We start from the raw sequence: 15,000 nt of genomic DNA, 5'->3' as shown, positions 1-15,000 counted from the left end.
GGAGAGTTATCTGGTTCCCCCCCTGCACTAATTTACTTTTAAAAGATCACCGCACTCGATCCGAAGGAAGGCGGGGTGGGTGGTGGTGGGGGGGGGGGGGGGGGGGGGGGCGTTCGCCCCCAATCAATTTTCCACCTTTGTGGCTGTGACAGGGGATTCCCCTACGGCATTGCCCTTTTATGTTGGTTCAGATGCATGGACTAGTTTGACATTCTGATTTGCCTATTTTGCAAGTGGAAACATGTAGTATGCAGGCACGCTTGTATGATTACGTATAATTGTGTTTGTTGTTTTTTGTGTAATATATATATATATATATATATATATATATATATATATATATATATATATATATATATATATATATATATGTATATGTTAGAACAATCGTTTGCCGATTGTTCCCTTGGTGGATTGTTGCCTTCCTCCTTTGTTTTTGTTTTTAATTGCTGGCGAGTTGACGTCCTGTTGGACTGGCGTCAACTTCGTCAGTCAGGTTCTGGAGGGCAGAACGACCAGTCAGGTTCAGAGCGGCAGAGAGGCAGATCTTGGCAGCAGAGCAGCGGAGAGTATCTGAGGACGAGTTGGTGGTTGTATCAACCCTGTCTTATCTCCAGTGGTCAGGAGGACCTCCATACTGTCTCTGAGGACGATGGTTGTGTATCAAACTGTCTTGATCGTCCAGCAATCGATGAGGATTGGTTCATATGTTCCAAAGACCAGGTGTGTTGTTATAGGCTCTGTCTTGATCGTCCAGCTTGGACTGTTATCCTCATTATTTGAGGAAGTGTTCCCGTTTTGCTCTGTATCATTATGCCGCTTAAGTGTTAATTTTAATTATGTATTATGCTGGCCTATTTTTTTTATTGTTTCTGTTTACAGATTGTGTGATTTTTCATGGCTTTGTTATTGCAGGGTGGATTTTTATTGATTCTTCGACTGGTTTTACATATATTATTATTGTTAGTTTGATAATTTGTGTGTTTTTGCCACCCAGAACCTTGACTCGCTATATATTATGTATTTAACTCTTTGTAAATAAATTAATTAAGGTAAACTTTTTGGTTTTGTTATGTCCCTCCCTCCTTTGTTTGTCACCTGTAGTCAGTCATTACAGCCCAATTGCTTATTAATTTTTAAGAACCTGTCGATCCGAGAGTCGAGATCGTAATAATATATATATATATATATATATATATATATATATATATATATATATATATATATATATATATATATATATATATATATATACATATATATATATATATATATATATTTATTATTATTATTATTACTATATGTTGCTACTTCAAAACACATATATCCCCTCTTTGACTGTATAAATGTTATAATAGAGTTTTGCTACATTTTTCAGTTTCCTTAGAGTTGTAGGATGTCTTAAAATGTATGCTTAGATTCTGCATAACATAATTAAAGATTTATAACGTAGAATGAAAAGAAAGAGAGAGATTATCTTTGTCCATTCGAAGCTAGAATTGTTTTTGGTATCTTTTCATCGCCTCGAGATAAGGGACCTCGCGGTCTCCGTTTTGTTATCATAGCATGTCAATCTTAATCAAACTTACTTGCTCGAGGAGTCTGTTTTGTCGAATTCGTGTCGTTTGATGAAACTAATACGTTCATGACTCTTTTCATACTCGTACATCTTTGCCACGTGAATATTTCATGATTTTTCTGTAATATTACGTCATATTAGAAGCTTCTAGAAGGATTGCATCATCTTTTGCATGCCCAAAACGTTCTGAGCCCGTCAGTCTTTTGAGTTGCCCATACAAGGAGAGAGAAAAAGCGTTCATTGTTACTTAGAACCACATTGCATTCAGACATCTCTCTCTCTCTCTCTCTCTCTCTCTCTCTCTCTCTCTCTCTCTCTCTCTCTCTCTCGCACGCCACTTTTGATTTAATATTAACGTAAAGACTTTACTGTACGTTACTGTTGGTCACTCATAAATTTCATATTTGATATTTCTTAGAGTTATTTAGTATCATTTAGTGAGATTATGAAACGAGCTGCAGCAGAAGAAAATTAGTACCGAGGTAAAGTGTGTTATGTTAGTTTGCAATTAATAACGTTGCAATATATCTACTAATAATTACAGTGGTTTAAAGAATAGAGTAACGTGGTTTATAAAAATTTTAAAAAACTAATATTTACAGTGATTTGAAGAACGCTTAAATTTTTAAACACATTGTTTTTGTGTTTCGTTTTGTGTTTCATTTGAAGTGATTTCTTTTGCATTTATCCATTTTCTTATGGAAGTGTGTGTTTTTATTTTATGTTCTGTGTGATTGATACTTTTTACAATTTTGATATTTTACACCTTTTTCTGTTTTTTCATTTGCATTCACAATTTAATTTACTTAGTTATTTTCATAAATTAATTGTTGCACATTTAATTGAATATAACACTTGTGATTTAATTTGCATTTACTTAGAATTCTTTTCAAGTTTCATTGTTGTTTAGCACTTGTGAATTAATTTCCAAATTTTTAATTATTACCTACACTTTTGAAATTTCAATTGAATTAATTTTCTTGAATTTTGTGAGAAATTAATTTTGATTTAATTTTACTTAATTAATTCAAGAATTAATTAAACTTTACTTTGTTTTCAAGTAACAGTAATTTTCCATGATATTGTGAATTTCACCTATAATTTTGAGTTTAATGATAAATTTTTGTATTTTAAATTTTTATAAGTGCTTCTTTTCACCAGTATTTATAAGATTTGCTTAGGTAGGAGCATACAGTGGTAATTGATCTGTTTTCCTTCAATTTACTTGAAGTGACTTAGAACCCGGGAATTACTCAGCCTTCTGAAATCAGGGAAATACTTAGACTTTTAAGTTGTTGATGAAGTGGTACCCTTTGACTAATTTAATTACTTACAAGATTACCTCACACCTGTTTTGATGAACTTTAGTCTGATTTTCTGCAATACTGGTAAGTTGTTTAAGGGATCACTGTTGCCTTTAGGGTATTCAGTCGTTTAGTACCTGTGATGAAGGTACAGGTGTCTGGCTGTTGTGTGGTAACAAATAATGAATGGTAAGTGTAGTAACCAGATACTTGGCACTTCGTCACAATATGCATATACATATATATATTATATATATATATATATATATATATATATATATATATATATATATATATCAATTCAAGCTACAAATGTCCTTTAATATCAAAATTCACTTTACCTCCCAATGATATATTTTCATATATGTACCGAAGGGGAATTTTTAATTAAGTTGATAACAATTTCGTCCCCCCCCATATGGGATCGAACCACCGTCCAGGTGGACGGGGACGAAATCAGGACAGTCAGTGACGCTATCCAATCAGCCAACGAGACGCTATAAGTTCATATCGATTCTGACCTTACAAATCACCCTCGATCTGGATGCTTTCGTAATTAGAATCGACATGAAACCCCCGTCTACCATGTTGGCCAATTCGAGCGTTTGACAGAGCGTAGCCTTTTGTTATGAATAATTATCACATCGAACCGTGATCCATTTATATATCATTCAAGCTACAAATGTCCTTTATATATCTAAATTCACTTTACCTCCCAAATGATATATTTTCATATATGTACCGAAGGGGGAATTTTTAAGTTGATAACAATTTCGTCCCCCCATGGGATCGAACCACCGTCCAGGTGGACGGGGAGACGAAATCAGGACAGTCAGTGACGCTATCCAATCAGCCAACAGAGACGCTATAAGTTCATATCGATTCTGACCTTACAAATCACCCTCGATCTGGATGCTTTCGTAATTAGAATCGATATGAAACCCCGTCTACCATGTTGGCCAATTCGAGCGTTTGACAGAACGTAGCCTTTTGTTATGAATAATTATCACATCGAACCGTGATCCATTTATATATCAATTCAAGCTACAAATGTCCTTTAATATCTAAATTCACTTTACCTCCCAAATGATATATTTTCATATATGTACCGAAGGGGAATTTTTAAGTTGATAACAAAAGGCTACGTTCTGTCAAACGCTCGAATTGGCCAACATGGTAGACGGGGTTTCATATCGATTCTAATTACGAAAGCATCCAGATCGAGGGTGATTTTGTAAGGTCAGAATCGATATGAACTTATAGCGTCGCTGTTGGCTGATTGGATAGCGTCACGGACTGTCCTGATTTCGTCCCCGTCCACCTGGACGGGTGGTTCGATCCCATGGGGGGACGAAATTGTTATCAACTTAAAAAATTCCCCTTCGGTACATATATGAAAATATATCATTTGGGAGGTAAAGTGAATTTAGATATTAAAGGACATTTGTAGCTTGAATTGATATATAAATGGATCACGGTTCGATGTGATAATTATTCATATATATATATATTATATATATATATACTCTCTCTCTCTATATATATATATATATATATATATATATATATATATATATATAGAGAGAGAGAGAGAGAGAGAGAGAGAGAGAGACGAGAGAGAGAGAGAGAGTAGAATGAATCATTCGGACGGCAATTTACAAAACTGTAAACGAACGATCACGGTGTTTAAGAGAAGGAAACACGAATGCAATTTCCCAGAGCATTTTTAATTTTGACTCGACATCCCAGAAACGTAGATTAATTTTGTTTTGACAGAAAACTGTCACTGCAAAAAAAATTAAAAAAAAAAAAAATCCACATGAAAAAAAAAGCGGCAAAATGAGTTCGCTTTGAAATCGTGGAGTTAAATCAAGAAGAATAAAAACATTTGCCCACAAATTTTTTGTGGGATGTGAAATATGAAAAATTCACGGTGCCTCAACGCGAAATAGCCATTGCATACCTTATGCAATTTCAGATTCAGTTTATTTACGATGCTTGGGCTGAGGAAATTTGGAAAAATTTTGGGAAAAAAATCAAAATACGAATATAACAAACTATTACCATATTGTAGACTCCATCCGAGTACAAGTGTTTTCGTTTGTACAACATGGCGATATTATGTTAGCAGTTGCTGTAGGTTTCTATATCGTAAGTATTACCACTTGTCCTATAGATTTACATGTAAATAAGTTTTATACATTTATAACTATACCACTAGGTATGTCTTATAACTTTACGTACTATGAGTGTAAATAAAAGTTCTATATATTGGTGCAGATTTTTGTTCAATTATAGCCAATACGAAATTGTCCTGAATTCCTGAAATTTGGGAGACGGTTTTAATCCAAATAATATCATTGTTCGCATTGCAAATAATATAAGAGCAGCTTATATATCAAGCATATGATACACATTCGTTTCATACCCCACAGCCGGAAATAATATAAGAGAACAGTTACGTTGCCAGAATACTTTATTGATAATGAAAATAAATCGAAAACTTTTTTTTTTTTCTTTTTTATTTTTGAGTAAACAGTTATGTTCTTTTTCTCTAGTATCTTTATTTATACTACTGTACTCTTGCTACTGAACAAAGATAACACTCAAAATGGTTTAAGCCTTTCATTATGGTGGACCAAAAGTAAACTATGTTGGAAATAAAAAGTAGTATAAGATTATAATGATTTTTCGAAAACCAGCACATACAAATTTAAACCCTAAAATCCTAAAAATCATTTAGAAAACCAACATTCATAATGTTCACGCTGGCATGGCCTTTTTCGCAATTATTATTATTATTATTATTATTTTATTATTATTATTATTATTATTATTATTGTTATTATTAAAAGTAATTCTTCTTTATTTTCCTAATGATGGTTTTCTCATTGTTGCTTAAACTGCATTAATTTTATATTAAAGAAGAACGTATATAAAATAAATGCAGCTGAGGCCGCAATTACTTTTAATAAAACATGTTTAAAAGAGGGTTTACTCCCAGCATATTATTATTATTATTATTATTATTATTATTATTATTATTATTATTATTATTATTATTATTATTATTATTATTCGAAATTACACATTACAGACGTGGCAACAACTGATATTCTAAACAACGCCTGTTTTATATATCTAGCGAAAATAAAAAATAAATTTCACAAATGATACTTATTTTCTCTATTTCGATAAAAAGAATTTCTCTGTGCGAACTGCAAAACTGGCCCTCCGCCCCGCTTCCCCCACAACCCCCACAACACACCCCCCAGGACCCCCCCCCCCCACAAAAAAAAAAAAAAAAACTCTGGTTTAAACGCGTGGTTATGACACCTGATTGAGTAGCTTCCTTTTCAAAGGGCACAACTCCATTACCACTGATATTTATTTACATTTTTAGACTCTCTCTCTCTCCTCTCTCTCTCCTCTCTCTCTCTCTCTCTCTCCTCTCTCTCTCTCTCCTCCCAAATAACATACCTGAGCTCTCCCCTGGTGCAAGCTGTTACCTTCAGGAAATTGCACTTTTGCGCTTCCCGTGGTCCTCTGCACCTGCATTTTTGGTTAAAAAAATTTTTTTTTTCAAAGGTAACGCGGGTCGATAGAAAGCAGTAAGTAGTTTGTGTTTTATTAAGATATCAGAGGTTAATCGATATGCACGTGTACAATAATTCGGATTTATTTTTAAAAATTTTTTTATCAATTGTTTAAAGACATTTGAAACCTGATATATCCTAGTTGAATGCAAGATTTGGTGCAAAAAATTAATAAATAACACTTTTGAAAGGTAATTCGAATCGATAGAAAGCAGTAAGTAGTTTTGTGTTTTATTAGGGCTCCAATGGTTAATCGATATGCACGTTTACAACAATTGGATTTTTTTAAAAGTTATTTTATTTTATTTTATCGTTTGTCTAAAGGCGTTTGAAACCTGATATATCCTAGCTGAATACAAGAGGCCGTAACGATATGAACGTACAGTGCCCCGTATTCGCGTCCTCCGGATTCGCGGATTCACACATTCGCGTTTTCTTTCGGGAACATTTCCCCACATTATTCGCGGGAAATGCACTTATTCGCGATATTTTTCTATAAGAAATATTCACAAATTCCGTTTTTTTTTTTTTTTTTTTTTTTTTTTATCAATCTCTTTACGAAATGCACTTTCTGTGATAAAACTATTAAAAAAACCAGGTACAAAAATTTTTAGTGGGTTTTTCTTGAGTTTTAACTAACAAAACAGGAGGTTTTAAGCATTTTATAAGGTTTTAACTATTCGCGTGGTCTGGTACGCATCCCCCGCGAATACTGGGGGGGCACGTATATGGTAATTGGTTATATTTTAAAAATTTTTCTTATAATCTTTCTGAAGGCGTATGAAATCTGAAGTGTCTCAGCTTCTATTGATGCGACTGTAAAAGTCAAGATATAAAAAAAGGTTAAAAAACTTAACTCAAACTACGAATTAAGTCATTCCCGTCAATTCTTAATCGTAATCTTGTCTGAATACTTTTAAAAACTAAAGAGGAAACTCAACAGATATTTGAATTTAGAATTAACTTTTAGAACTATCACTTTGAAAAGCACATACATATAAAAAAAAATCTTTGATTCTATTTTTAGTGATATCTGGCAACTCACTTTGAACTTGGCTCTTGAATTTCGAATATATATAGTATATATATATATATATATATATATATATATATATATATATATATATATATATATATGTATACGTATAATATTCTATATATATAAAAATGGTATATATGTATACATTATCAATATACAGAACTTGAAATAGGCCTGAACATAAGACACAGAAATATGTACATGTATGTGCACATGTACATACTAAACTTAAATAGGTTGAACATAAGGTACAGAAATGTGCAATGTGCACATGTGCATACAGGTGAAGATATATATATATATATATATATATATATATCTAAATCAGTCGTTTGCATCTGTGCTATAAGCAGAGCACGTTAAGAAATATTTGAGAGGAAATGCGCTCGAAGTGCACCACCCTTCAGAGCTAACCTCACATTTAATGGTCCCGCGAGCATTCTTGATTGTTTTTCAATCTTTTGCGAACGCGGAAAATAAAAAAAAAAATTAAAAAAAAAACTTGAACACTGACAATCACACCGCACTCTCTTGTCGCTCAGAAATTTTGACCCCTTCGTCAGTCGAATTGTTCCAAAAAAAATTGGGTCATGTTTTTCCTCGCATGTTTTCATTCGGCTTCTGAGGAGTAGTTGTGTTAGACGTTAAAAGAAAAAGAAAAAGTACTCCCTGGTTACAAAGGAGACCAAAATAGGATAGTTGTGACACAGAGTTGGTTAGGGGAAATTCGAGTTTTTTTTTATTTATTATTTCTTTTTTTTGGTGGGGTATACAGGGTGGGGGATTGAGGGGGAGGGATTTCGTGGGGAGGGTGTTCGGTTACGGAAGTTGGTTACGGAAATTTTTTTCTTTTTTGAGGGGTATACGGGTGGCGTGGGGCGTATTTCGTGGGAGGGTGTTCGTTACGAAGAATGAAGGTACCGGCTAGGAGGTCAACTCCCTTCTTTTAATTGGTAGGGCCTTTGGTGGACCCCCAAAAGGAACATTAAACCACAGGACAGTGGGCGGGGCGGTGGGCGTGGCCGTAGGGCGGGGGGGCGGCGGGCCATGGCTGTTGTTGTTTGGGTGGCTTTAACCCGAATTTTTGGTTGAAATATAATACATTAGAAGGTCAAAAAACGAAAAGACAAAAAAAATATAAGCATACAAAAATACATAAAATAAAAATTAATTAAAAGGTAAATAAATTTCAAACAAAAAAATAGAAGATAGAAATACATATTATGTTAATAGAAGTAATAATAAACACAAAGAAAGAATCAAGATAAACAAACCTCAAATGATAAAACCGAATAGCCGATTAATTACAGACAGGTTGAATCTCAGTCAGATTTTGTAATCCAATCACTCAACAACAGGTAGTCAGTCGCTTTGTCACTCTCCCTACAAGACACACCCGTCAAGTCTTTGACACGGCACTAACCTCGGCTAGATCAAAGAGAATTGAAGCCGAATCATCGTCGAAATGAGCATAATGTTTGTGTTTCTCCAATTACGAGATATTTCCCGTTAATCCATCGACGTCCATTGACGTGATTGATGAATGTTCTATTTTTTCCGTCGTCGCATTTGAGAGCGCTTTTTTATTTTCTTTTTTTTTCAATTTTTGATCTAACCAATTTTTAATTTCTTTAATATTTTTTAGCCTGATTAATGCGAGGATTTCAGCTCCATTAGTGCTACTTGAAAAAGGGCGCCTGACAAGAGGTAATATTTGATATTCTCTCTCTCTCTCTCTCTCTCTCTTTCTCTCTCTCTCTCCAGGGAGATACATAACACCTAAACAGGCACTATCGTCGCTGTAATCAAATAGGTAGATTTTCAAGTGAGTCGGTTCTATTAACATTACGAGGTTAAAGCTGAATTGGAGACTATATTTGTTTCAAAGTATTTCGCTGTTGGAGTCAGTCTCTCTCTCTCTCTCTCTCTCTCTCTCTCTCTCTCTCTCTCTCTCTCTCTCTCTCTCATACCAATGCAGTCATCAGACGAATGTCCCGATTACAAGAGCGACCCGTTTTCCATTACATTACATATTCTGTCAGAGAGGAATCCTCTACAATATCTAAACGAAAGTCTTTGGTCCGGGTAAATAGCAACCTTTGACGAGGTCAGTGGTATCTGATTTGAAGGGGAAGGGAGAACTTTACCGATTACTTTGGGGGGGCCGTTTGAGGGGCGGGAGGTGGGCGGGAAGGGGGGGGGGGGGGTGTTTCGGCGGGGTTTGGATATTGGTCCCCGACCAAACAAATGCAGACTTCGATTTCACCCAGAACTGCCCATTTAGGAAATCTTTTTGGTGTCGTTTTTATATATCTTTAGTCAACGAAGGTGATTTTCGCTTCGTTGCTACTTAATATTTTAGTTTTTTATGAGATATTTATTACCATTTATTTGGTTAATAATGCAGTGCATATATTTTTATTAACTTACCTGAGAAATATTCTGGCTTGACTGATAATTCGCAGATATAATTATTGAAATCACGTCGTGAAAGTTAACGAGCTCTCAATTCATGATGTTGGGTCATCCGCTCAAGGAATTGTAATAATATATATATATATATATATATATATATATATATATATATATATATATATATATATATCATATATATATATATATATATATTCTCAAGGAAGCAAGGGTAGACGTCTCTGGTATTTTAAAAGGCTTTATTACGGGGGCTGATTCCTTCTTACAATTTGCCAATTCAGACCCACCTAATATCAAGTTTACAATTTATTATGAAAATGATAATAAGCTCTCTTTCTTAGATATAGAAGTGTCACGTAATACGGACGGTTTTAACACCTCAATTTTTAGAGACTTTTACTGGACTAGGGACAATTTTTACAGCTTTTGTAGTTTTAACATTAAGTAAACGCCTTACATACACTCTTCCACATGGCATATTCCTCTCTCCTCTGGCTGGTCGGAATTTCACAATGATATTACTGTTTTACAACAGTACTTCGCCGATAACTGCTATCGCAGCAAAGGTTTTCTTCAAATACCTAACCAAATTTTTAAATAATAAATTAATAGAGAAAAATAACAGACCAACTGCTCCCAGCATGACTTTCTTTGCTAGTGGTACCGTTTATCAGTGATACAACGTTTTTATACCAAAGTTAAACGTTTAATACGTGAACATTGTCCGGCCATAAAAACCCAACTAATCGTAAGAAACCCATTAACTATTGGGTCTTTATTTAGATATAAAGAAAAGCTGAGCCTCTTCTGACTTCCAATGCGGTCTATTTATTTTCGTGCCCCAAATGTAGTTTTGGGAAATGATGTCGGGGTCTCACGTAGGCTTCTTAAAGTCCGCATTGATTGCCACAGGGGGAGTGAGTTATAGAACAGGTGTCCGGTTGGCTTCACCAGAATTCTCGAACATTCGAGAACATTAAAAAAAAATGCAAATTCAATATAGAATACAAACACTTTAAAATCATTACACGGGCTTTCTTCTCCTCAAGAGCTTGCTGTCTTCGAATCGCTTTCCATAAAAACAATAGTTCGAAAATTAAACAATCAAACTACCGCTACCCCTCTTTCACCTGGCATAACTATGTTTACTTGGAACCCTTTTTTCCTTCTCCTTCTGGTCACTCGTCTTCTTCCTTTCACTTGAGATGGGAATTTTCTTAGCAATGTAGTAGTTTTCTATGAATTTTAAAAGTATGTTAGTTACTGGGATAATTCTTTTTATTATATTTGTGTATTAATCCTTTTTACAGCCCGTGATGATGGGGCTGGACCCCCGAAACGTCGCTTAATAAAGCTTTTTAAAATTGCCAGAAAGACGTCTCCCCCTTGCTTCCTTGAGAATATATCTCGAACGACTGCTGTTTTCCTGTGATATATATATATATATATATATATATATATATATATATATATATATATATATATATATACATATATATATGTGTGTTGTGTGTGTGAGTAAATTTTTCTTCTGTTAAAACAGGATACGTCTCAAGTATAAAAGGTCCATTAAACACTGGTTTTTATATATATATATATATATATATATATATATATATATATATATATATATATACATATATATATATGTGTGTGTGTGTGTGTGTGAGTAAATTCTTCTGTTAAAACAGGATACTCTCAAGTATAAAAGGTCCATTAAACACTGGTTTTATATATATATATATATATATATATATATATATATATATATATATATATATATATATATAGAATTCCAACCACTGAAACCGTATCATTTTCCGTGCAAGACTTCCCATCCCTGCGATGCCCTAAAAAAAAAAAAAAAAGAAAAACAAATCCCTAACTTCATAATTCTCTCTCTTCCACACACACTTTCCTCTAGCAATCTCTCCTCCCTTGGCCGAGGCCGAGTGATATCCGGTTTTAATATATGATTTTATCTTCTGTTGTTGGAAGTCAATTCCAAATGCATTTAGGCAAATTAACAGAGCGGGGGTATCTAATATTTAACTTTAATTAAGAGAGATTCCCTGCCAGTCGGATGAGTCACGCGGATGAAAACCAAATCGTATATATTACTTTCGGGTCACTCTCGTGTTTTTTTTTTTTTTTTTTTTTACCTTTTTTTTATTCTTAGCCTTTTGTTCTTTTAAAAGTGAGGAAATAATTCCATGGACTTTCATTTTTGCATAACTGTATTATTTATTTGTTTCTTTTGCGTTGTTCTTTTCAGGGGAGGATGTAATTATGTAATTCACGTAATATATTTTTGTATGTATGTCGTCTGCTTTATTGGGAAATTAATTACCCTGGCTACGATACAGATCTCTTTGATATAGGTACTATAGGCATTGGAGAATTTTATGCTCGAGAAACCTTTTCTCTCTCTCTCTCTCTCTCTCTCGCCTCCTCTCTCTCTCTCTCTCTCTCTCTCTCTAATTACAAGGGCTAGTCAAGAAATAAACACACTCTATCAGTAATTGGAAAAGCAGTCAGAGAATTATACTCTCTCTCTCTCTCTCTCTCTCTCTCTCTTAATTACAAGGGCTATCAAAGAAATAAACACATCTATCAGTAATTGGAAAAGCCAGTCAGAGAATTATACTCTCTCTCTCTCTCTTCTCTCTCTCTCGCTCTCTCTTACTCTCTCTCTCTCTCTCTCTCTCTCTCTAATTACAAGGGCTAGTCAAAGAATAAACACACTCTATCAGTAATTGGAAAAGCCAGTCAGAGAATTATGCTCTCTCTCTCTCTCTCTCTCTCTCTCTCTCTCTCCTCTCTCTCTCTCTCTCTCGGAATCAGAGTAACCACAGTGAACACAGTCGCCTCTGTCAGCTGAGATTTTTATCTCCCTTCGTATTTCTCTTCTTTCACTTCCAAACCAAATGCGAGCAGCGAGTGACCCTTTCGTGGGGAGAAAGTCGAGGGAGAAAGTCGACGCTCAGTGTTTGTTCGGAGTGAAAGTATTCGAGAAAGCTGTTGATTAAATTGCAGAGGGAAGGGAAGCGTAGCACAAACAGCCATTTCTGAAATTTCAATAGATCCCGAAATCGCAGAGTACATAGGGAGTAACATTGTCAGCGTTCTTTACTATCCCCTCTCTCTCTCTCTCTCTCCTCTCTCTCTCTCTATCTCAAAGAATATTATTATTCTTTTTCTCTCTCGCTCTTTGCATTGTATTTTCTTTAAGTTATCAAGAGAGGTCATTTGATATTAATATTTGGTTTCGTCTTGAGAGCTCTTAACAAGAGTTTTCTTCAGGTGGGATATATATATATATATATATATATATATATATATATATATATATATATATATATATATATCGATACCTACTTTGTGTATGCATTGATATGCAGTATGAATCTCACAAGTGTGGAGAGTGTTTCGCATAATAGCGTTATACGGTGGCTCTTATGTATTTATGTATGTATGCACAAGAAAACCATGAATATAAACAGCCTTTTTTGACAAGATATTGAGAAGAACCGCCTAGAGCTTTCCATCCATGACGAAGGCTGCAATAACCCACTAACTTTGCAGAGTTATCACAACCCGCTGTATGTCTTTTGTTACGCATGTTCCTCGAACACTCACCAACTTTCTCAGAAATGTGTCTACTTCGACTGAGTTTTTTTTTTTACCTGGAAATCGTACATATGAACAACTATTTTTACCTACGAAAACCAGTGAGATGGCCAGGACCCTTCGACAACAAGCAAAATAATTTTTAAATAATTTCTGGTCGAATACTTGATGTTCGCCATTCCGTTCAACATCGAAGGACTTTTTTTATTTTTATCAATTTCATCACAAAAATGCACTTTTTGTGATATTAAAAATATAAAAAAAAAGGTACAAAAATTTTTAGTTTTTTTTTTTTTTTAGTTTTAACTAACAAAATAGGAGGTTTTAAGCAATTTTATAAGGATTTTAAACTATTCGCGGGGGTGGGGTCTGGTACGTATCCCCCGCAAATACTGGGGGGGAGGCGGCACGTATATGGTAATATGGTAATCGGTTTAAATTTTAAAATTTTTTCTTATAATCTTTCTGAAGGTGTATGAATCTAAAGTTTCTAAGCTTCTATTAATGCGACTGCAAAAGTCAAGATATAAAAACAGGTTTAAAAATCTTAACTCATATTACGAATCAAGTCATTCCCGTCAATTCTTAATCGTAATCTTGTCTGAATACTTTTACAAACTAAAGAGAAAACTCAACAGATATTTGAATTTAGAATTAACTTTTAGAACTGATCACTTTTGAAAAGCACATACATATATAAAAATCTTTGATTCTATTTTTAGTGATATCTGCAACTCACTTTGAACTTGGCTCTTGAATTCTGAATATATTAGTATATATATATATATATATATATATATATATATATATATATATATATATATATATATATACGTATATATTTCTATATATATAAATGTATATATGTATACATTATCAATACACAGAACTTGAAAATAGGCTGAACATAAGACACGTATATGTACATGTGTGTGCACATGTACATACTAAACTTGAAATAGGTTGAACCATAAGGTACAGAAAATGCGCATATGTGCACATGTGCATACAGGTGCCAAGGTTATATATATATATATATATATATATATATATATATAATATTATATATATGTATATATATATATATATATATATATATATATATATATATAATAATATATATATATATATATGCATATATATATATCTAATCAGCTGTTTTGCATCTGTGCTATAAAGCAGAGCACGTTTAAGAAATATTTGAGAGGAAAAATGCGCTTCGAAGTGGCACCACCCTTCAGAGCTACCTCACATTTAATGGTCCGCGATCATTCTTGATTGTGTCTCAATCTTTTGCGAACGCGGGAAAATATAAAAATAAAAAATAAAAAAAAAACTTGAACACTGACAAACACACGCACTCGCTTGTCGCTCAAAATTTGACTGCCCTTCGTCAGTCGAAGTGTTTTCCGAAATTGG

The 15,000-nt window shown here is 33.9% G+C and overlaps 1 protein-coding gene across 1 annotated transcript in view; it reads left to right on the top strand.

Moving 5' to 3' along the window:
• LOC135209488 (proline-rich protein 36-like) overlaps positions 1-15,000 on the top strand; it is a 50,154-nt gene that overhangs the window by 8,633 nt on the left and 26,521 nt on the right. The window contains exon 2 of the mRNA XM_064242146.1: positions 618-723. Coding sequence (XP_064098216.1) covers positions 618-723 — 106 coding nt within the window. The remainder of the gene's footprint in view (positions 1-617; positions 724-15,000) is intronic.

Source organism: Macrobrachium nipponense, chromosome 11 (genome assembly GCF_015104395.2).
Source record: "Macrobrachium nipponense isolate FS-2020 chromosome 11, ASM1510439v2, whole genome shotgun sequence".
Classification (NCBI taxonomy): domain Eukaryota; kingdom Metazoa; phylum Arthropoda; class Malacostraca; order Decapoda; family Palaemonidae; genus Macrobrachium; species Macrobrachium nipponense.
Note: the sequence above shows the minus strand (reverse complement) of the source record. Positions and strands in the feature narration are given on the sequence as shown.